Source organism: Lycorma delicatula, chromosome 3 (assembly GCF_047948215.1).
Source record: "Lycorma delicatula isolate Av1 chromosome 3, ASM4794821v1, whole genome shotgun sequence".
Taxonomy (NCBI): domain Eukaryota; kingdom Metazoa; phylum Arthropoda; class Insecta; order Hemiptera; family Fulgoridae; genus Lycorma; species Lycorma delicatula.
This window is the reverse complement of record NC_134457.1, coordinates 216,404,438-216,429,117: the sequence shown is the minus strand read 5'-3', so window position 1 is coordinate 216,429,117 and position 24,680 is coordinate 216,404,438. Positions and strand designations below refer to the sequence as shown.

Genomic DNA, 24,680 nt, shown 5'->3' with positions numbered 1-24,680 from the left:
AAAAGTAATGCTTCAGAGGATTAAATGAATGATTTGTAGCTAGCGTAAAAATGCCATCCCTGACCGGGATTCGAACCCAGGACTTTCAGATGAAAGGCCGAGACGCTACCACTCGCGTCACGGAGGCCGGCGAATTTATTATTTAAATATTCAAAACATTACTGTGTTAATTAATTAATCAAGGTTAGCGAGCGTAGGTGAAGTTTAGTTAAATTATATTTATAAAATAAATGGTAATATAATGGTTATATCGGGTGATATTAATAACCTAAAAGTTTGAAATTTATTGATCGACGGGATAATACGTAAATACCGAAAAATCTTTAAGAATTGTTTAATTGAAAGATTTCTTTCCCTCCCTAAAATGAATTTAGGCGATCGGTTTAGCATCAGTCACCATATATCCTATATTGAATCACCAGTAAACAGAATTTTAAAAAACTTCATTCGTATACTATCATAATATAAATGATTAACAAACACCATTTTACCTTATAATTTATTTGCAGCCTTTATTAACTAATTTTTCTACAAACAAGAAATAAAATATAACAAACCAAAATACAGTTTTATTATAACATTACAGATTAAACTTTATTAAACTTGAAACTTCACTGTAAAAAAAAAAGATAAAAACTAAAGAATATTTAAATGATTTATTTCATGAAAACTCGAGGAAAATTCAGTTTAGATGAACTTATAAGCTGCCATTATATTGCATTAACCGGTAGTTAAAATTCTGATTGCAATTAGAAAATATTTTATTAAATAAAAATGAGGACTCATTTTTTTAAAGGAATTTATTAAAAAAAAAAAAGAAAAAGTAATTAACAAGTAAATTTTCGAATTTTTTTCTATAATAGCTGTTAACAAATACGCAACTGTAAATAAATTTTAAATTTGAAAATTTTAGCGATAAACAAAAAAATAAAATTAACTTCTTAAAAAGAATAAAACTGATTTTAAAATGATGCAAAAAATTCACTCTTTTAATTTCGACTTTTTGAAGTTAGCGCCAAATTAAAAAACAAAATAAATGATTTGTTGCAACTTCAAAAAATAGATATTAATCGACGAATTGAAAAAGCATCTTCTATTTTGGTCGATTTTATCATTTCAGAATTTTAATTTATTTCAAATATTTTTTAGTTTTATTTAATTATTTTTTTATGTAATTTTGGGTTTTATTTTGCCAATAGCAAAGGACGAAGACAAAAAATTAAAATCGTTAATTTTACTAGTTTACGTAAATAATCTAATTATTTTGTTTAAAACATCTGATGATCTCCGCGGCGGAGTTGTAGCGACTTTGACATTAATTCTCAGGTTCTGGCTCGGCATTTTTTCACACGCTACAAAAAAAGTTTTCATTTGTCAGGAGCTGTTACAGGGTACCGGCCAGAATAAATGGAGTTAATCGCTATCGGGATTTCTCTCCTTCGAATCACTTATTTACCTCGTACATTCATTATTTCGAGGTAACACATCGTGTAGATATTTGTGTTTTTAAAAAAATAAAAATTATCCGTTACGTGGAAAAACTTACAACGGGACCGCTGGAATAATTTCTTTAAAAAATAAATTAAAAAAATTATCATCGAAATCGATCCTTTTGGTAAAGAATAAGGTGAACAAATGGAAAAAAATTTGCCGATAAACCAGAGAACTTCTTTTTTTAAGTAGGTTTACAATTAAATGAAGTATGCTGATACGCACAGTTTTCGAAACTTTTTTCAAAAACTTAAAATAATCGTATAGTGAGCAGACTATACAATTTAAAGTTCGGAAGATGATAGCATCGTAATTATGGTCTTTATCGTAATTTATGACAAAAAAAGTCGCTTTATATTTATTAAACGATTGTGTTAAAAACATATTATTAAGCAAATCTATGCGATTAAATAGTTGACTGAAATATAAAATTAAAAATAATAATAAAAATAAGGTAATTCCGGGTGTTTTAAACGTATAAAATATTTTAGAAAATAATAAAAAATATTAATAATAAAAAATGTAAATTTTATTACAGTTATGAAAAATATTACGTACGATTTCGTCAAAATAATTTAGTAAAAAATATTTCTTAGCTAATTTTTATTGTCAAGATAAAGCATAACGTTAACAAAAGTCAGGTAAGTAAACCAAGTTGCCTCGTCTCTAGAAGATACGATACTAACTTCAATTATGAAAAAAATCAATATCCGGCAATAAAACCTAAAAAAAGATAACTTATCTTAATGAAAAATAAACTCAAAGAAACGTTTTAATTTTCAGTGTATAGTCTGCAATGAAAAAAATATTATAAAATTATCAATAACATATATTAACATTAAATACCGTTAAGGAACTGTAAAGCTACAAGTTTTACGTTAACGGTAAACAATCAACATTAATAGAAATAACTCACAACTTAATTACCTAATTTACCGAGCACGGCACAATTAAAATTATATACTTCGCTATTATAAATAATAAAATAACTAATACTTATTTTAATTCCACGCTTCGGATAAAAAACGAATAGAGAACTGTTGTTCCTTTTTGCGAACTGACAGAAAAGAATTCAAGAGAAACCAAATTTTTTGAATACATTTATTTCACCGAATTATATTTTGCTCATTAAAACCACAAGCCTAAACCCAGTCACAACTTCCTTCCTTTATTTATAATGAAAAATAATTTAGTATTGCACAAAAATCTTGATTCAGACCGCAATTCGTTACAATAATCTCAAAAATTAATTTACCTAAGTCACAAAGTTTATCGACGTATTAAAAAGGTCTTTTAATGGCTTTGATAACAATGGTACTTTTTCTTTTTCCAATTCTCATGAATTACAAAAAAAAAGAATACAGAAAAACTTATTACAATTTTTAACTTCAATTTGTATTACAATTTCCTACAAACTATAACCTCAATTTCAGAATTTTTTGATTGTAAAATAAATAATTTTACAACTTATAGAATGATTTCAGATTCATCTTAAAAATAATCAATAAAATTTCATTTTATACATACTCATCAAAAATTACATAGGTACAGTAAGATTAATTTGAAATGAACTTAAAAAACACGTGTGTTAAAAAGATAGAAATTTAATATTATCATTCGGTGTAACACGATAAAGAAATTTTAAATTATTTCATATTAGGTAATTAAATAAACTGTAATGTGATCGTACGCCGCAACATACCGACGAAAGGTTAATACGAACGAACGAGTTGTACTAATAAATGCGGGCAAATAATAAACAACAAAAATTGTAGGCAAAATACATATACACTTACCTCTTCGGCGAACTCGAAATCGCCTTCAAATTTATGTTTTCTTCTAGCTTCGCTCGAAGCCACGAGCAGAGCGATAAATAAAGAAATCCACGCCAATTTCATCTGTATGGCGTTTGCCTTTACGAGTCGATAGAGAACAAAATCTGATTTAATATCAGATGTTTTCTTATATGAACAACTGAAACGGTACCGAGCAACAGAACACACAGTCCCGGGTCAACACTATACACTGACAGGTATCTTCCAGCAGACCAGTGCAGCCACCGCAACAGACTAAAATTAACGTACTCAGCAAACTGTGCGTTAAATACGATATTATGGTACCTGGTAGCGCGTTTACGTACGTATTTACTAATGGTATTAGAAAAATAATACTCCCATTCATTTTATTACAATCTCTTACGTAAAAAACAGTGTTATTTATTTATTTTTGTTATTGATATTTTTAAAAACAAATAAACACGATTAAAATTATTTTTCAATATATTTAATGTTTAAAGTTAAATAAATTTTTTAAACATTTTGTTTAATTTTAAACAATAGAAATACCACAAATGTAAATTAAAAATAAATATAAACCACTTAAAAAATTCAAAATGTAATAAATATCGTAGAATTAATCAATATTAAACTTATTCTGTAACTTACCTGTATTTTAAATATTATTTACTTTTAATAATTCTTTATTTGTCTCCTGAAATTTATTTTTTTATTTGATTTTTATGATTATTATTTAATTTATTATTAATTTTAATAAATATGGTCTACTTTGCTTACAGAAGATATTGATATTTCTTAGTATGTTCGTACAACTCAGTCTGTACATAATCATCCATAAAAAAACCTCGCTAACGTATAAAATGTGAATTATACGTATTCTTTTCTTTTGTTTACCTGTAATAGTATTCGATTCCAATTATATAAATTTATTATTTTTTATTAACTACATTTTTATCAATAATTTTTATTCCTAATTTTATTAAAGATTTTAAACGATTTATATTTTTAAGTATAAAGACCACAATTTTTAAATATATATTTTATTTTTTTAACTATAAAATCTTTTTAAGTAAAGATTTCACTTTATTTAAAATGAAAATATGTGCAGTAAGTAAGATTTATTTTTTTAGTTGGTATAAAAAATAATTTTATTTTGCATTTTATTTTATCGTAATAGATTTTCATATCACGGTATTTTTATATCTTTCTTATAAGAGTTTTACGTCAAAAACAATAAAAATTTTCACTGTCTGTGTTTATTATCTTTTTTAATATTTAACTTTTCTTCTCTAATTTTTTAGCTGTACCTCATTAAAAAATAAAAGTTTAAAACAAAGAAAGAGTCCTTATTTTGGTATTTTACAACCCTAATTTATTCTTTGAGCAGTAAATATGGATATAATTTTTTTTTATTATTAGGAAAATTTTAGTATAATAATCTCATTCTATAAACACTTACTATACTAATAAAAAAGATAACATAATCGTGATTTCTAAAAATACATATAATTATGAAACATACTAGAAATAATAAATGAAAAATTAGGATGGAATTATTGCCAAGCAAAAACAAAATTTTTTTAAATAAAATAATTCCCTTAAATTTAGTAATTAATTGTTTTCCATGCGATTAGGAAAATACATTAAATCAAGTATTAATATTTTAATAATGATAACAATTATCCATAATATTTTAATTCGGCGAGGAACGGTAAAGAAGTCCGCTACGTTCAATACGATATTATTGTCATAATTGTAACATTGCCTACTCTGTGAAAGAGTTAATTGTTCTCGCCCTAGTCAACAGAGCGCAGCACTAAACGAAGTGAAATGGAAATAATACGAGACACTGCAGGCAGGAAAAAATCAATGTAGGAATACACAATAACCCTCTCCCGCTTATTCTATGTCGGATTATATTGCTTTATAATAAATCATAATGCTATAATAAAATACTGATATATCTTCTCTATAATATCATATTCTAATGTAAAATCATAAATAAAATAGAAATTGATCGCAAAAAAGAGAATAAATATCGTAGTAGCATTTATGTGTATAGTCTTATATTATACAAGTACATGAAATTCTTAAGGGTGTCTACACCACTCTAGACAAAAAACGTTTGTTATAACAAATTCTAAACACATTTTCCTAATAAAAATTGTAAGTTATTTTAGTACTCAGTTTGTAATATTTATGCAGGTGTATAGTTTTTAAATATATTAATTCATAAAATATTTCTTATATAAAAGTTTTTTAACCACAATGATAGTCAGAAAGATGGAATTATTTTGCAATATTATGTAACGAGTTATGTATTTCAATAAGAAGGTTATCCGTAGGTAATAATTTTTATCCTGTTTTCATAAAATTCAAGCCTTTATTTCTTGAATCAGAAAATCATTACCAACATGATTAGTATGTCTTTATATATATAGTAACCACACACATGCAAAATTAATGATTATTTAAACTAATAATTTTGTTTTAAACAAATTGCTAGCTAGTTAGCAATTTATTAACTCTTGACATGCTACTGCATGATACCTTCTAGATCAATTACCAGCAAAAGACTATATCATTTTTCTCATGATCTATTTTCAAATGCATTTAAAAATTATATTAAAAGAATTAAAAGACAATATTTTATTTTTTACCAAGATAGTTTCTACACATCATAGAAATTAAATGATGCTAAATGAAGTTACATTTCATACTGTTAACATTTGTTAGTGATTAGTGAATATAACAATAAATGCTTTTTAAAATTAGATAGAAAGTTATCATTTAGATTTTATGATTGAATCAAATCTTTTTAACTTAAAATTAATAGTATAAAACAAACAGTACTTAATTTAAGTTAACAGTATGTAGCTTCCCACCGAATAGAAAACTGCAGCCATTATTATTAACTTCTGTAATCCTTGTAAGAATTAAAATGATTTATTAAATATGTCTTACCATTTTCATTCTGTATTTAGTTTACATCACATCATATTCTAAAGCGATTCTATACACACATGTACTCATATTTTCAATTTATTTCTTTATACTATCTATGCCAGTCTTTCTTATAGTTGTATTACATTTGTGGCTCAATGAAGAAGGCAGCAGGAAGCCATTTCACTCTTTACTTTTCTTGGTAACCTGATATGAAATATGATTTCAACCTGATGTTGAAAAAGGTTGTCATTTTTAGGAGTTGCTTGTAATTCATATCAGTTCACTCACAACCATTATGATTATGGGACTTAAAATAATTATATATTTTTCACTTAACTAATTATAACACTTTAAAATTAACAAAAAAAATTAATAAAATTATTAACAACAAATTTAATTACAATATTTATAATAAAGTAGGTATTTATAAAATAGTGAGCGGAGAGCAAAATTGTATATTGAATGATGCAAATAGACTATTTTTTGAAGTTTAGGAAACAAGTCTAAACTAAAATTCAGTAACATCAAATTTTAATTTCTCTCACTTGAAAGATTGCACAATTAAAAACAGCAATGGATATTAAATTAACAAGTAAAATCTGAACATGATGATTAATTTGGAAAATAATACTTTTTTAAAGTTTCTTTGGAAAATAAAATTTATAATCTATATTTAAATATTGCACCGAAGCAATATTTTTACCCTCAGATTATAATATTAGTAGTACTTAGTGTCTCACTACTTTTTACTTAGCTCATTTTACTTAGTGCTCGAGATAGTAAAACCCACCGAATGGGTCTAGTGGTGAACGTGTCTTCCCAAATCAGCTGATTAGGAAGTCGAGACTTCCAGCGTTCAAGTTCTAGTAAAGTTAGTTACTTCTATACAGATTTGAATACTAGATCGTGGACACCGGTGTTCTTTGGTAGTTGGGTTTCAATTAACCACTTATCTTAGGAACATTCGAACTGAGACTGTTCAAGACTACACTTCGTTTACACTCATACACATCATCCTCATTCATCCTCTGAAGTATTATCTGAACAGTACTTACCAGAGGCTAAACAAGAAAAAAAAATTTGTCTGAGACGGTAAACATATATTTACAATACTAATAAATACAGAAGACTAATATTGTTCTAATGAAGAATTTACTGCATCTAATAAATTCATCAACATTAAATGCTAAAGTAAAATAAGAATTGAGTTTTTCTTCTTTTTTTCTTTATAATAACAATTATTGTATTTAATAGTGCATTATCAATTCTGCATGATTAATTGGTTTACAATGTGATGAATTGTATAGTAAAATTTGTCTCTGATTTCTTATATATATATATATATATATATATAAGAGAATGAATTGAACAAAAGTTTTAGTCTAAACAGAAGAATAGTTTAATAAGTTATATATTAAACATTATTTCCTATAAATTTTTTCTGTACAAAATGAGTTACTCATTTCATGTGAACTCATATCCAAGTTTACTTTTTATGACATTGAATTTTGAAAGAAATTAAAATTATTATTTTAATGATTCAATTATCAATTATTTTATAAATAATAATTATTTCTATTTATACATTTATAATATTATTTGCTAATTTATGAAAGTATTTAGATTATGCTAAAAACTTTATAATCATTTCTCTACATTCTCATCATTATATATGTAATTTCTTTAAATATGTTCTGATAATTTGAACATAAAAAAAATATTTATTTTGTAAATGGGATAAAAAAACATGTAGTTCTAAAACCCAGAATAGGAAAATCAACCCATCACAGGAGGTAGCTGTATATTTTCATTATTGCTAATGTCCTCAGATAATAACCAACAATCTAAACATGTTTCTTCAACTTTCTTAGAACAATTTTGATTTTTGGATAAGCTATATATTTGTGGCCAAATTACTTTTAAACTACACCATAACTGTCTATATATTTTTATATTTCAATAGCTGCTGGTCAATAAAACTCATTTCTAAAATGCATAAGCAAGTAGGTGTTTCAGTTCTCAGAGACTATTGGTAATAAAAATTTTATTAATTTCCGACATTATAACTAAGAAATAAAAAAAGTAAACAAAACAATTTTTGTACAAAATCATACAGAATGCTTGGCATGATGCAAGCTACATTTAAACTAAAATTAAAAGATTCACATAAAAGTCTTCTTATATTAGAACAGTTTTAAAAATATGCAGTAATAAACCATAAATGTAAAAAATCATAATGAAATGATCGACTTCCTTCAAATTTGAGTAATATTCTGCTAAATAACAACTCATATAAAGGAAGTTTTTTGGTACAATCTCCATGTTTATGTAAGAGCTCAAAATTCTGCCAGGGTAACAAAAATAGAACTTTCTTGAAAACAGTTAACTTTATAAGAAAACTGTATTGGGTAATTCAGAACTTTCATACATGTACAAAACTTGTACAATTTGTATTGAACTTCCATAATTTGTAGTACTCTGCAAATAGTCTAATGTACAGTAATAGACTACATTACACGATAAACTATATGTCTAATATAGATTATTGAATGTACTTTCTATAGTCTATAGTATGTATTAATAATATTAATATATACTATAATCTATAGTATGTATTAATAATATTAATATATACTATAATCTATAGTATGTATTAATAATATTAATATATATTAATGTATTAATTATAATGATCATTAATATTTCTGTTGCTTATAGAACAAAATTTCTGGAATGTTCTGAAACATACAAATGCAATTGCTGACAATAGTCAACCAGCCACATTGGTAGTCCACATGAAAATATTACCATATTACCTTAGGTAGCTACATGTCTTTGCTACATATTGGCAAACTAAGTGCAGCAGCATGTTAGTGTAAAATATTCCTCATCGAAATTCATCCTAACATAATTACAGAACATAAAAATATATTTTACATTTTATACAAATAAAAACGAATGATATTTTCAAAATACGAAGTAAAATAAAAAGATAAAACACTGTTATTCCATAAATTTTCTGTTATATTAATATTATGCATTTAATATGTTTAATTTTTTTTATCGCTAATGTAGTATTTACTAATAATTTATCTTAGGTGAGCAGCCAGTAGAAAACAAAAAAAATTAAAACTAATGAGAGTTACTATTAAAATTAAATTAGTTGTAATGTTATTATTTACATAAATTGTGAAAATTAGTACAATTAATTTACCCAGAATTTTGTTTATCTAGATTGCTGTCTTTTATTTAAACCAGATAAAATCTTAACTTGTGAAGTTAGCTACAAATACATTACATAAATCTTAAATATATTTTTATCTTAAACAGATCTACATAAATCACAGTAAAAAATATTATAAATGTTACAGTTATTAACTTAAGGAGTAAGTAATGACTCTGATGGGGCAACTGAATTTTTATCATTCAGTGCTTGACTGCTGCATAGTAGCATTAAATCTGTACTAGATGCTACTGGTCTTCTAATGACATTTTTACATTTACAAATGATACGTTTTGGAAGCAATGGAGAACTGTCATCTAGGTCTTTAACTTGTTTAGCATTTTTTATTCCGCTGACAGCCATATCAGATTTTATGTTAGAGATTCTTCTTGGTTCAATTTTGTATGAATCACCATTATCCCAAAATTGAATATTGTCGTTTAAAATGTTTGGTTGTTCAGAAACTTGAAAAAGTTGGTACGGTTGTTCTCCCCACATGTTACCATTTGATTGCTCAGTATAGTCCTGGTAGTTATTAAACCAATAATAAGGATTTACAAATCCTGGGTTATACAGTCCATAATTCATGTAAGGAAGTTTTAAATTTTTATTAATATTATTTTGATATCCAGGTAATATTGTTTCTTTTTCATTAATCTTATCATTGTTAGGATTTTGATATATAAGTGCTTTATTATTGTCATTACTCATATAAAACTTAGAATAAGTCGGATCTGTGATATCAAAATCATACAAAATATTATTTGGTACAGTGTTCAAGGAACGGGTGTAATGCAGATGTTTGCCACCATGATTTTCAGAAGTCTTAATTTGTGCTGTTGAAATTGTTTTTTGCACCATTAACAAAATTAAAATTTTGTGAACAGTACACAATCCCATCTGTAATAAAAAAATTTTGTTAAATATTTTTTTCTTGATTTAAAAAAAATTATATACAAAATTAATGTATTCATCACAAATTTATTATGTGTATCTAACAATATCCTATTGTTGTGAAACCTAATTTGTGTCATTACTACCTTAGATTTAACGTCACAAATCCTACACGGTACTGAGAACATGAACTAAGCTTACTGGAATTAAAAATATATGTTATAAGTGAAAGTAGAACATCATGGGTTTCTGAGTTTCCTAAAGTTTAATTAGACATTACAAACTGATCAATCTTAAACCTATTTTTTTCTCATTTGGGAAGTAGTTTTAAACAGTGATGCTAACATATTTGCAGACTCTTCTGTTCAAACAAAAGTATATATTTGTGCACAATAAAATTTCAGGTAAGCATTTAAGTAATCCATATCTAAGAAAAATGGAAAGATAATAAACAAAGAAAGACAAGTTCTACTGAATTTTAGAATAAATATTTATTTATTAGTTTGTTTTAAGAAAATTTGCTAGAGTAAATAATAACAGATTACAGCAGTAATCATTTTCTTGTTTGTATTGTTTTTTTGGGAATCTCATTGTATTTTAATTATCAGTTATACAGAGTGTTCAGAAAGTCGACTGTGAAGTATGCTTTAGAATTATGTGGTGCATTCTGTTCTTTCAGTTTTAGGTTAGTTGGCCTGTGGGTTCGTTGGGCGTTGCTAAATAATAAACCAAGATGTTAGTAGTTGAATTGTGATTGAATTTGCTTCTTTTCATGTTATTTTGTTTATCAGAATCAGTAGCTGCGAGAAACGTAATGGTTCTTTTGGTGGAGGAACACATTTTTCTCGTTGAACAGCTCTTTTGTGAAGGTTACATGTATGCTGATTTAGTAAAGCATAAACTTTCTGGAAAGTTTCCAAATGTAGAACCGCAATACAGTTTGAATTTTTATAAAAAAATTTCAGGCAACAGGCTCTGTTGAAGATGCTGATTGAAGTGGAAGACCTCCTAATCTAAACGAACAGAAGCTGCTTGATAATTTGGATGTTATGGTCTGAAGTCCATCAAAGTCAATGAGTAAGTTAGCACAGCAGCAGGATATAAGTCTTACTACTGCATATAAAGCTGTAAGAAAAGAACTGACACTTTTCCCCGACAAAATAATGTGTGTTCAAGAACTGAAACCTGCAGATCATGCCAAAAGACTAAATTATAGTCAATGTTTTATTGACCAAAATTCTGTAGGTATCCTTGACAATATGTTTCTAACAGATGAAGCGTGATTTCACTTGGGAGGGTGTATTAATTCACAAAATACACGACTGTCGTTGACAACTATCCCCCATGAATTCTTTACACAAAGTAAAAATTGGAGTCTGGGTCAGTGTGAGTAGAATGTGTGTTGTGGGTCTAATCTTTTTTGAAAATACAGTTGATAGTGATTGTTATTGTGCTGTTTTAACAAACTTCTTTAGTCAGCTAATAGAAGTGGAAATCAATCACAGTTGGTTTCAACAAGATGAAACCAACTTACATCTTGATGAATTTCTTTTGTTAACAAATAATTTTGAGGGGGTTTGTGGTCTGCACGATTGCCGGATCTGATTCCCTCAGATTACTTTTTATGGGGGTCAGTGAAACAAGTAGTGAACCATAATAGATTATGCATGATTAACAAACTAAAAACCACAACGACATACATACGAAACATTCTAGTACATCAGCTGGTTAAAGTGTTTCAATACAATTTGAAACACGTGCAGTGTTGTATTGATGTTGGTGGTGGTTTTTCAACACATTTTATAAACTATTCCAGTTATTGTAATATGCATTTCTATAAAATAATGCAATAAAAATACAAAATAATAATTAAGAAAGTTTTATCATTAGGCTTGCATAATTCCAGTGCACAGTAACTTTCTGAACTCGCTGCAGTTAAATCTCTTTTAACTAAGAAACAATAAAGTTTTTGGTGGCAACTAGATTTACTGGCAACTATGTGTGTGTTATCACATGAGAAAAAAAGTACTTCATCAAATTAATAGATTAGAAATAAAATTTACCCTGCTGAGTTTAATTAGTGGATATAATGCATAATTCACATTGGAAAGAAGTGCATTAATTTGTTACTTTAAACTAATTTTTCCAGTTCTAATCTTTCTTATGGCTGTGATGATTGTAAAGTATCTGTGGTGTAAGAGACACTAGATAAAACTGATTTCTCTGAGGGTAATGATGATCATTACATGGCCAGGTCCTGTAGTAAACAGAGTCTATTGCCACTTGCAAAACTGAATATCCCCTACATTTCTATGGCTTGGTATTTTCATATTGGTATTATTTGGCTTATGGAGGAAGGAAATGGGAAACAATCTCACTTCTCACTTTCATGAGAATATTGTTGTCTTGAGAATGGCTTTGACATTTAGGGAGTAGCTTGTGATTAATGTTAGGTCACCTACATCCATTATACTTATCAGTCTAAAAAAGGGGGAAAACCATAAGGTATCAAATAATAGATAGAATGAATATTTTAATTTTTTGCGTAATGTTCTTTAACTACAGATGATTCAGATTTGTTGGGTGTCTTCTGGATGCCCAATTGGTCTGATAAGTCATTCACTGTTGTACAAATCACGAGGGTCGCTCGATGTCGTACTAGTGTTGGGATAGTTCCAACTTGGATGGGGTATCGATGACTTGCTGGCAAAGTTGGGCAGGATTCTGGACGATCTCCCGGGCATCAGAGTGCTGGATACTCTGGAAACTAACGCAAAGTCTCCTGCCTGGGGTTCATCACTCACTGACCCAAGAGGTGTTGGTCTCGAACAGTTTGCTGAAGCCTGGAAGCTCTACTTGATTAACGACACAGAACAACCGCCAACTTTCTCTTCCGAACTGAGGAAAGTTACACCGACGTCACTTTGATGACGGGCGACTTGCTACGAAGTACAAGTAGTTGGACTGTGCATGGAGTACAGGAAGGAGGTGGAATTGATGGCTGAACAATTCGGCCGGGACATTAAGACTAGCTGCGGTATGGTCCTACAGCTGGCTCGGTCAATGGACGGACCCTTAGATAGTAGCCAGTCCGCTGATCGGAGAGTGCCTGGAGCCGTCATGACCGTTGCTTCCGGGAAGCCGTCTGTTAAACGCAGGCGGAATCCCGGGAAAAAGTGGTGGTCCTCTTACTTTAGCGTGCTGCGCGCAAGAGTTAGGTCAGTTAGAAGAAGATACAAGCGCCGCCCCCTAACGGGTATTATCGTTGATGACGTGCGCGCTGAGGGTCTGCGGGTGTACCAGCGCACTCGTAATGAGTATGTTCATGCCATCAAGGAAGCCCGACTCAAGTTTTGGCGAGACTCCATGTGCGAGTTGCAGCGCAATCCCTGGCAGCTTGCTAAATCATGTTAACTGTCAAAGCCATTGCACATGCTGTCTAGTGTTCGATGGGGGTTTGGTGGTTGTGACCACACTTTAACATCTATGGCGACTTACCAGGGGTTTCTGGAGCTATCTGTTTCCAGATAGCTCCAGAGGGTGAAGTAGAAGTCGGCGTTAGGGCGGGGGCTCTGACCTTCCCTGGCGTATGGGATGTGGATCCCGTTGATATGAGACTGAGTGGTTTCTCGAATGGCACTGAAAAAATCACCGGGGATTGACCAACTTTACCCGGATATATTCTACCATCTGCTGCCTGTCATAAGAGAGCCGCTTGGAAGGCTGTTCTCAGGGTTCCTAAGCTGGGGTTGCTTCCCGACTTGTTGGAAAGTGACTTTGGTGAGGGTGCTCTTAAAACCAGTAAAGGATCCTAGTGGTCCTCCTAGTAAGATCGGCAGTTTTTGACCCATCAGCCTCTTGCCAGTAATCGGCAAGTTGCTTGAAAGGCTGGTTGTGGAACAGCTCTGGGAAAGCATTGAGGTGAACTGTTTTCTAAATTGAGGCCAGTCTGGCTTCACTAAAGGGGTTGGCATTGAGGATTGCAAATTAAATGCTCTTGCTGAGATGGAAAGCGCCGACTGCAAATATGTTTTGGCAATTTTTATAGACATAGAGAGGCAATTTCTTCCTTGTGTTGGAGTTCTTTCCTCTATGAGTTGGAACACTGCAATGTTCCTGTCACACAATGTGACAGTGACAATGTGATCGGTGTTGTGCACCAATCACAATGCATTGAATTTAAATTTCGTTCAGTTGCCCATCTCCCGCCTGTGGAAGAGGCTGCAGAGCCTCAGGATGGAAGCATGGCAGCTGGAATGGAACACCACAGCTAAGGGAAGATCCTTGTATAATTTTATACAGGATCTGGAGGGATAGTATGTCTCGAGCTCATTTTTAAGGGCAACGGGTGTCCAGGTGCTCACCAACCACGTTAATTAAACCATATCTGTTTCTGTTCCGCCTGGCAGCTGATGAGCTGTGGGTCTGCGGGGAGATCCAGTCAAATGAACATCTGATGTTTGACTTTCCTAATCTTTGAGGGAGGGGGGGGCAGAGACCGAGCCACCCTGGAACTTGGAGGTCACAGGGAAAATTGGCTACTCACAAATGGTCAGAGCCACATTGTCAGACCATGTGGGAGTCCTTGATGCGGTTGCTTTGTTCAACTGACATCAGTAGTTTACCTAAGAGAAAAGACTTCTACCACGCTGCTGTGTGAAGCTAACCTAGAGATATATATGGCTGACCACCAGCCAGCCAATTAAGGCTCCAAGCCCTTTAAAATGGTGGATAGGAACTTGCAGGCATTCAGCGACCTAGGTGTGGCAGCATATTGCTGTCTAGATGAAATAAATTTTAATTTATGGATGTCATATATATTTTTAGTAGTTTATGGGGTGTGGCTACCTATTTTAGCAAATATATGACAAGTCAGCAGTTGGGAAATGTAAGCCAGTGGTGTATGACACTGTGCTTAGTCTGCTCATGCTGCTAGATAAGCTCGAGGAACTATTTAGGATTCTAGTCGCTAAACTGTTCGAGGCTCAGTTGCCGTATGTGGCACAGACATTCGGTCTTATGCTTTAGGGTGACTGAATGGGGTGGTGGTGGGAGAAATGCCAAGCAAACCAACTACAGATGATCTACAAAAATCAGTTTAATATATACGGATTTCATCATTAGCATTTTATTCATATTTCACAATTCCAGAATGCTATTGGCTGAAATATTTTAGTGCCAAATTATAAGGATGAAGTTTATCAGATTACTGTAATATAACTATCTGTATTCCCCTACAAACTGCAGAATAATATCTTTAGACAAAAGCCTATAATTTCTTCAAAAAGTGAAAAAGAGATTCTAAGATACAAAAATGAGCTATCATATCACGTTTGGTGCTCATAAATTTGCATTATATGTATTAGTATTTAGTAAAATTATAACTCATCCTACGTTTATATATATGAATGTACTACCTTTGAAAAAAAAGTAATTACTTACTCCTAAAAATAACAATATTGACCTCTAAGTAACCAGACAGCAGAATTATTTTCACATAACTCAACACAATTCTCTGCTATTATGAGGGCCTAATTATGATTTCATTACTATTTTAATTCAGCTCATTTAAAGATCTTCCCACCAATTTATTTAAAATGAAATAGTTTATTTCTTTACAAAAAATATATTTGATGATGTATGTCTTATTGATCTTTTTAACAATTAAAAAAATTCAAAATCAATGTTTTATATACACAAATAAAATGTGCTCAAATAATTTTCTATTAATGTCTAAATTATTTTTTTGTTTAAATTGCTATTTTTTTTTTTTACATATTTTATTTATTTCGGATCTGTATAATTTGCTTTAATAATATTTCATCCATGTTATTTATTATTTTTTTACAAATGTATTAACTAACTTCTAAATTTTTTATAATTAGTTCTGCAATTTATTATGCTACTCTGATCAAGGTTTTATTATGACACCCCTTGATCCTATAGTTTTACTATCTTTATAATTCAACAATGAACCTTTTTTCATATCTGTGGACTATATTCTTTGTTATGGGAGTGTGTAGTTCTTTAATGAAATCTGAATATGAGCAAATATATGCGTGCATTTACTTTAAATATTCTAAAAAAATAAAAAAAATAATTAAATTACATTGGGTCCTGGGTTCATAAATAAATAAATATTTTACTGAAAAGGTATAAATAATAATAATATATTACATCTGTGGTTCCCAAACTTTTGTAGTTGTGGCACCCTTTCTGAGTCACGGCACCCTTTTTCAATTAAAATTTTTCCATGGCACCCTGCCCTAAGTAAAAGTTTGACTACTCATAAGTAAGAAATAAAAATAAACAAAACTCGTGTAACTTCATTATTTTTTTGCTTTAACATTAAATTAATAATAATAAATGTCTTGGTTCATTATTAATTATGAAGCTTTTACAATATTTCATGGCGCCCCTGTGAAGAAGCCACAGCTCCCCAGGACGCCATAGCACACAGTTTAGGAATCACTGCATTACACAGATCCTGAAGAATCTTAGTTGTACGGCTCCATGATAAATTAAGAACTCAAATAAGACTGTTTATTTTCACAAAAGAAAAAATATTATTTTAATAAATTCACATAGAAATTATTGAAACTAAAATTAAACACCTTAATTCAGATATAAGTGATTTAAATAACTTAATTGAAAACAGATAAATATATTACATTGCAACATCAGAATTGACAGCTTCAGCTGTTTATTCTCAGATCAGTGATAAGATAATTAGTAGTTAGATCAGTGACATTTAATTAGTGATGTTGGCCAAACTGAGATGTCAGGGAAATGTTGGCAGTTGACTATTGGCTTTGTTGTAGGATGCACCTGTAGTAACTGGGAAACATTCAGCAGTTCTACAATAATATTTGACATTGATTGATAATAGATTAGAATCTAATATTGTGTGTATGTGTTTGAATGTGATTGTGTGTGTATATATATATATATATATATATATATATACATATATATATATATATATACATATATGTGTGTGTGAGAGAGAGAGTGAGAGAGAGAAAGAGAGAGAGAGAGTGAGAGAGAGAGAGAGAGAGAGAGAGAGAGAGGTGAGTGTGAGTGTGTGGCATAAATGCATGCTCAAGCACCCTCAGTGATTATTATTGCTTATAGTATAAAGTATTTCTACATCATTGAAATTTTTATTATGATCTTGAATGTCTCCCACAGTAACTTTGCAAAAACCTGTTGATTTTATATTCTCATTTTGTGTGGTATGTTACGTGCTTAACAAAAAAAGTTGCAGGTTTCTTGACTTGATACAAGAGTGAAAATAGTATAGCCATATATTTTGTCGCATAGGAGGCTTGTTAGGGAAAGCGAGGCATGAACTGGTCTTCTGTTGTCATCTTCAATGAATCAAATATATATGCATATTGATATGCCATATCCACAAAAATACAGGGAGTATTCAGACCTGCAAGTGATACTTTCATTCTGTTCACCACTGGGACTGGCTCTGTAATGAATATCATAACTCTCAGAGAAAACTACACTGAATTTTGCTTCTTGTACCTTATGTTCTTTACATATCTCTCATCCATGTCAAACACTGAATATTGTTTTATGATTTTTTTTTTCATTTGTAACAGTATATGTCTAATGATTTTCCATAGAAATTTCCACTTCAAAATGGCAGCTATTTTTCTTTACTTTTATAAAGAAGATGGAGAAGTACAGAAGAAAATAAATTTCCATTACCAACTGCAAACATATGATCTCCCGTCCACTACTGATATCACCCTATAATTTCCAGCCTGTCTTTTAGGTGAAGTATTAAATCATTTAATACTTCTTTTGTTTCAATTTAGCCTAAAATTTGTTTTTGAGACCATTCTCCTGCTATTATAATACTGCATTGTGTCTATCCCAGTACACTATTAATTGGGTGTTAACAGGAAATACTTCTTTGACACTCAGCAATCAGTGATTAGTATCATCTTACAATATTACTAATACAAGATCATTTTTAGTACAGGCTAAAACTTCCAAAATCATTTATTCTCAACAATTTTGTTTTGTATATTATTTTATTTTTATTTATATATTCAGTTTCTCTACAGTGTTCAGTTTGTTAAAGTCAGAATGAAATCAGGAAACTCTACAGTGTTTAAATTAATTCAAACACGGAGAAGTTTTGTTTATTTCTGCATTGTGGATACACTGTTTCATCACACCCATTGTTTAAGTTGTGTGTATAATATGACCTTAGTGAGTGTGTAATAACCAAAGAATAATTATCAAAGAAATTTGGTTATTTAGTAATTTTCATGTTATAAATAGTGTTATGTGAAAGTTTATTTCATTTTTTATAACAAAGTCATATTTTTTGTTCTGTGTGTCATGAATATAATGGATATAACTCCAAGAAAACGTTCAAAAATTGTTTTTCTTTCTGAGAATACCAGTATGACACAACAACAAATAGCTTTTGATTGGTGTTGTACTAAGAACAGTGAATGCTATTTTAAAACAATTTAAATAAACTGGTTCCTTTTTACCTCAAAGGGAAGCCAAATGTGGCTATAAAATAATTTTTATATCCAGACTTGGTTATCAGTGAGAAAAAGTAAACTTTATCCAAAATTATCTGCTGTGGACTTAAATCGAGAATTAGCAGCCAGTGGAACAGATTTACATGTGACAACTGTTAGATGCCAACTTCTTGCGGCTGGATGGAAAGCTTGTTGGCCAGTTAAAAAGCAGCTTTTAACTTCAGCAATATGTAGAAAAGGTCTCTTGTGGGCAAAAGCAATGCTAATTGAACCAAAGAAGACTGGACAAATGTTATGTTTTCTGACAAGTCATATTTTTATGTTCAGGGTAATGGGTTTCATAAGTTAGAAAAGCATCAGATGAAAATTCATTACCGACTAATATCCAACAATCAGTTAAATATCCTAAGAAAAAAAAGTTTTTTTTCGTTTGGAAAACTATCATTAGATCTCTGTTAAATTTTTAAAAATTTTATATAGACAGTTACATAGAAAAACTTTTGTATCACAAGGTTTAATGAGAATTCAGTTTTTTTACACATTTGAAACTTTTACATATATTAAATCTGTAGCTTTAAGAAGTAACAAAGGTATACAACATAATCATTATAAAGACAATAATCACTCTGTATAGTACAATTAATTATTTCAAAAGACAACATCAGATATGAGCACTAAATCAATATCCCAAATAGAATAAAAGATTGTAAAGATGAAAAAATATTCAAAAGGTCATTAGTCATTAGTATCATTTGTAGGGAAGCTGAGATGTGAATGCTTGCCAGTGAATAACTCTCTTTCAGTGTAGCCAAATTAAACTATGCTTAATGCAAGTCATGTTTATATTTTATTTGTTGAACATTTTTTTATAATGTTTTTATTACCTCTTCAATATATATATATATATATATATATATATGTTATTATTATTTAACACATAAGTAAATCTAAGTGTGTTTTTGTAAAAAAAATACTTTCAAGTACAACAAATAAAAAATTACTTACTTTGTAGTAATGTTTGTGTAATAAGAAAATAAACATCAGAAGAGCTCTCAACTGTTTACTGGAATTACATCAAAACTTCCAAAATTGTGTAACAAAATGTTATTTAATAAAGTGTTGTCTTTAACTAATAATATTTATTTATAGTATTTTCATTTATCAAGAACTACTTTTTTTTTTACAGAGTACAACCTATTTTTCTTTCCTACATAAATTATTATTAAGGGGAAATTGGTTGTTGCTTTAAGAGAAATTATAAATTCTATTGACTCTATTGACTGAGTTGAAGTAATCAAATGAATTGTTTCACAAATGAAAGGGATACATTATTTTTTTCTTTATATTGTTTGTCACTGCTTCAATCTTTCTTATGGTCTTTTCTTATCTAGCATCAGTCAGTGTTGGTTTCTCAGAGTACAATGATGTTCACTGAATAGCTTGTTTTCTAATTTTTATGGCAGAATATCATTTTGATTTCTATAAATATTGCACTAAATTTGTAGTTTCATATTTAGTTAATTGATGAAACCAACTGGAAACCACTTCATATTTTTCTTAATCAGCCTGGTAGAGTAAAATTTTCAGAGAGATGGCTTTGTCATTTTTGGTAGTGACTTGTTTCTCTTGTTAGGTTGTCTAATTATTATAACAATAGTTTTTTTAATTTTTTTTTAAAAACCATTAATAGATATAATACTAACAAGCAAGTTTTGGTGTATAGTAAAATAAAGTATACTAAACTATACTGTAGCTAAACTTAGAAATCTTACATAGGCAAAGTGGATAAGATATTTGCTTATATTAGCTTACAAGGGAAAGGGGGGCTAAAAATCATTAAAAACATTATAAGTTAATAGTTGAATCTTACATTTTCCAAGAGTATCAATATGTATAGAAGAGCCTTTCTAGCAAGGCACTTTTTCCTCTACAACCATACATCTACTCCCCTCTGCAAGCACCTTATTATATCTGCTCAGCTATACCTGCTTGCAAATTGTAATTATAATAATTTTGTTTATATGCTAACTTATAAATTATTATTTATAAAAAGGAGAACTAAAATAAAACATAATGATCTTAAAAATACGAAAATGACTTAATGAGGAATGTTTAGTATTTTTTATCATGCCTACTGAAATATTTTTTGCTCTGCCATGCCCAGAGAAATTCAGGTGATAATCTGGCACTATAAGAGACACTTTAATTTTGTTCATCACAGATGCTGGCTTCAAAGTTAATATCATTTCTTTCAGTAAAAACAACTCTGAAGAATGATTAATAAACAACACAGCCATAAAACACTGGGATACGTGAGGTACAAAGAAAAGAAAGGAAGATCAAAACAGCTAATATCTCTATCAAGAAATATACACTGGGTCAATTCAGTAGAGAAAATTATAACATTTTTTAAAATGTGTTATAACTTCCATTCTGTTTAATAATATTGATAGATATATTCATATAAGTGAAAATATTTATGTTTAACAAAGCTTTGAAGATCAAAAAACTAAAGCATTCTTGAGTACAGAAATTCAAATTAAACTTCGTAATTCTACTTAAACATTACACCAAAATCATTCTTAAAGAAAGAAAATAGTCTGTACAAGAAAGTTTAGGAAATAATGTAATGAATTTTGATGCACCTTTGATCTTTGAGGGAAAATTGAGTTACAGTTTTATACAAGTGGAATACACAGAATAGTAAGAGTCCAATAATCCTGATATATGGGGTCATACTTGTCCAGATCAATGAATGTGTGATTAATCAAAAGCTACCTACCTTTAATATTTATAGTGAAAAAATAATTAATATTATATACTTTTAATTTTTTTTTTTTACCTTTTAATTTATAGTTAATGTAACTAGACTTTTAATTCACTGGTTTCTTTATAGTGTTACTTTAAATTGAAATTTATAATTATCTTGATTACATTAATTTGGACCAAACTTCAGCGGTGAAACATACTGACTTTAATAATTAAATAAGGTGTGTGTCAATTGAAGAGTATTTTATTTATTAGTTTTTCCTTAAAATATTAGAAATTTTATATAAATGCATCCTGGACTAGCCTAGATTTATTGAAAGTCAAAACTACTGAATCAAAATAAACAAGATTATACTAAATTATATCTTTTTTATTTTTATTTCTGATTTGAATATAAGAATAACATAAAATTTTATCAACAGTATGTATATTTGCAATTTTCTGAAATAAAATTCTTCAATCATATACATTTCAAATGTCTAATGTTTTATTTTTTGACATGTTTTGATTATTGTTATTATGAAAAATATTACATGAACTAACATGCTATGACATGTTGAGCAGAAAAATTACCTAACTAATAAATGAATTGCCCGTAACTGTCTTACAAATAGTTGAGTTACATGGATCAATCAGATTGATAAATTTTTCCCTTGAGTGTATAATAATTAGTTGCTGTGATTTTCCATCAATAATGGTAATAGCAATACCATTATTTTATGATGTGTTATCTTCTCTTCAAATTATTACTTTTTTAATGCGATTACTATAATCATGAGCAATTTAAGCTGTACTAAGATGCTGCACAATTGAGATTTAAGTACAAGTAAAAGGAGAATTGCTTTTATCTGCTTGTTCTTATTGAGAATAATAAATCATGTAATTTGGTTGTGTGGGTTAAGAAAAAATCACACTGACACAGAAACGGTTGTTATTAAAATACGGATAAGCCCATTAACAAATGACAATTGGATTTTATCTTGTTGTGAGGCAATATAATAACTTTAAAAATAAAATTCTTCATTAAAAACATTACTAAAAATTGCAACATTGCATTAATTAAATACTGATTTCTAATCAATGAATTCTTTAAATCTAGCATCAATTAAAAAAAAAATTGATGTGACCCAAATGCAGCTTAACAAATGCAATAATTTTGTACTAACAGCAACTTGAGTACTTAACAATGGTGCCCTGGGATAATAGAACACTCTACTATGTAGTGGTTTATTTACTAATTGTAGTAATATTATAATAAATAGATTTTTAAAAAAATAAACATAAATATTCATGTTAATGTTGAAATAAGTTATTATACTTACATTCATATCGTAATGTGCTGCTGACTGACAACTAGTGATTTATTAATTATAATTCTTTAAAATGTGAATGTATTTGTTATTTTGTTTCATTAGAAATAAATGCTGATTTGTTTATTTCAATATTGTGTATGATGCCATCCATACTCAATGCTATTTTCTTTGTAGTATGAGGTAATGAGGTAAATTTAAATAATATTTATTGTGTAACATAACATTTTTCAATAATTAAACAATTTTTTCCACATTTGGTAAGCTTAATAATTTTAACTGTTGTGATAATTTTCTAAATTGTTTATTAAAGTATTGATATATTAACCTGAAGAAAAAGTTATCATGGATGATTCAATATTCATGATGTAGTGCACAGTTGATCATATGATATGTTATGATTATTTACCTCATAAATATAAATTTTATCATATTATACCTCTTCACTGCAGCATAAGTTTTAAATAGTATAAATGTGTCATTGGAGTGGTTCAAACATACCTCCAGAGAGATAACAATGTGTTCATACTTCGGTAGTCATAACCTAGACATTTGATACATAATTTTTTCAACTACTAGCAGTTGGTGATGGGATTGCAAGATTGCATAATGGCAAAAAATTAAAACTAATCTTTTTTTTTATTTTGAATAGTTTTTCTGATTTTTACAAAGTTTTCTCTGTTATTTTATTATGGGGAGATTTGATAACTAAATTTCTTTTGAGATCTAGAAAACAGTGATCACATGATTTCAGAAAAATATAAAAAAATTTATTATTTTGTTCTTGAAGCATAAAAATTCACTGTCATGCACTAATGCCAATTATATAATGTTGGTCGATAAATCTAATAAATTTTGATTTAAATTTGTACACCAAATTTGTTTTTGCCATCAAGAATAAAAATTAGACCTCAAAATTCATTGATATTATTTATATTAGTATTCATTATAAATTGATTGTAATAAAGCTTCAAAAAATAAAATCACTGCACTAGCATGATTGTACTGACTGATGACTGAATTTACAAATATGCTATTAGCTGCCATTTTGAATCTGAGAATAAATTGGCGTTAATTTAAAACAGACTTATTTAGAAAATACTCTTTGTAAATATAATTTTTATCCATTGAAAGTGTTGATATTTTTTATATTAAAAAATATCATGTCATTCAAAATGTATTCAAAGGGTCATAAATATTATAAATTTATTCAGTATATTATTCAAGTATAAAGTGCCACTTGTTCTGGTAGTAAATCCTGCTGCAGTAAAAACTCTGTACAACTTTTACATACAATAGGATTCTACCAGGCAAGATTAATACTGCTGTTATTATCTCAAGAAATAGTTTGAAGGAAACTGAATAATTTTAAATTATAACAGGCAGGAACCTCTTACCTGATATATTTTTTTATTAATTAACTTTGAAACGTATCATGATGACAAAATTAAAAAAGTCCTGATTATAAATCTTGTTTTGTTAAATTATATACAAAAACTACTAATTAATTCTGCTAGAAAAATTAATTTCAGAAAACTAAGTACAAAAAACAGCTATAAATCAGAATCGTATCGGTTACTATTCTGTTATACTATTTTTAGTATTGTGGATTTAATAACATAATATAAGCAAAAAAGGTATTACAGTTTTCTGTGTATCTTAACATATGCAAAACACAGTTATTTATTTCAGCTATTAAATTCTTAGTGTTCAGGAAATTGACTTAGGGACTGCT

The 24,680-nt window shown here is 29.1% G+C and overlaps 2 protein-coding genes across 4 annotated transcripts in view; both read right to left on the bottom strand.

Moving 5' to 3' along the window:
- The window catches only part of Cow (Proteoglycan Cow), a 746,474-nt gene extending 742,941 nt beyond the window's left edge, over positions 1 to 3,533 (bottom strand). For 2 of the 3 annotated variants that reach the window (XM_075361499.1, XM_075361500.1), the window contains exon 1: positions 3,288 to 3,533. In XM_075361499.1, the coding sequence (XP_075217614.1) occupies positions 3,288 to 3,389 (102 nt within the window). In that variant the 5' untranslated portion in view covers positions 3,390 to 3,533. The remainder of the gene's footprint in view (positions 1 to 3,287) is intronic. The other variant, XM_075361502.1, reaches the window with a different exon arrangement.
- A 6,054-nt stretch (positions 3,534 to 9,587) lies between these two features.
- LOC142321091 (uncharacterized) lies at positions 9,588 to 23,040 on the bottom strand. Its single transcript, XM_075359093.1, has 2 exons — positions 22,958 to 23,040; positions 9,588 to 10,356 (listed from the first exon to the last, which is right to left on the bottom strand). Exons 1-2 carry the CDS (start codon positions 22,961 to 22,963, stop codon positions 9,613 to 9,615), a joined length of 750 nt encoding a protein of 249 aa, XP_075215208.1. The 5' UTR covers positions 22,964 to 23,040; the 3' UTR covers positions 9,588 to 9,612.
- Positions 23,041 to 24,680: the final 1,640 nt, after the last annotated feature.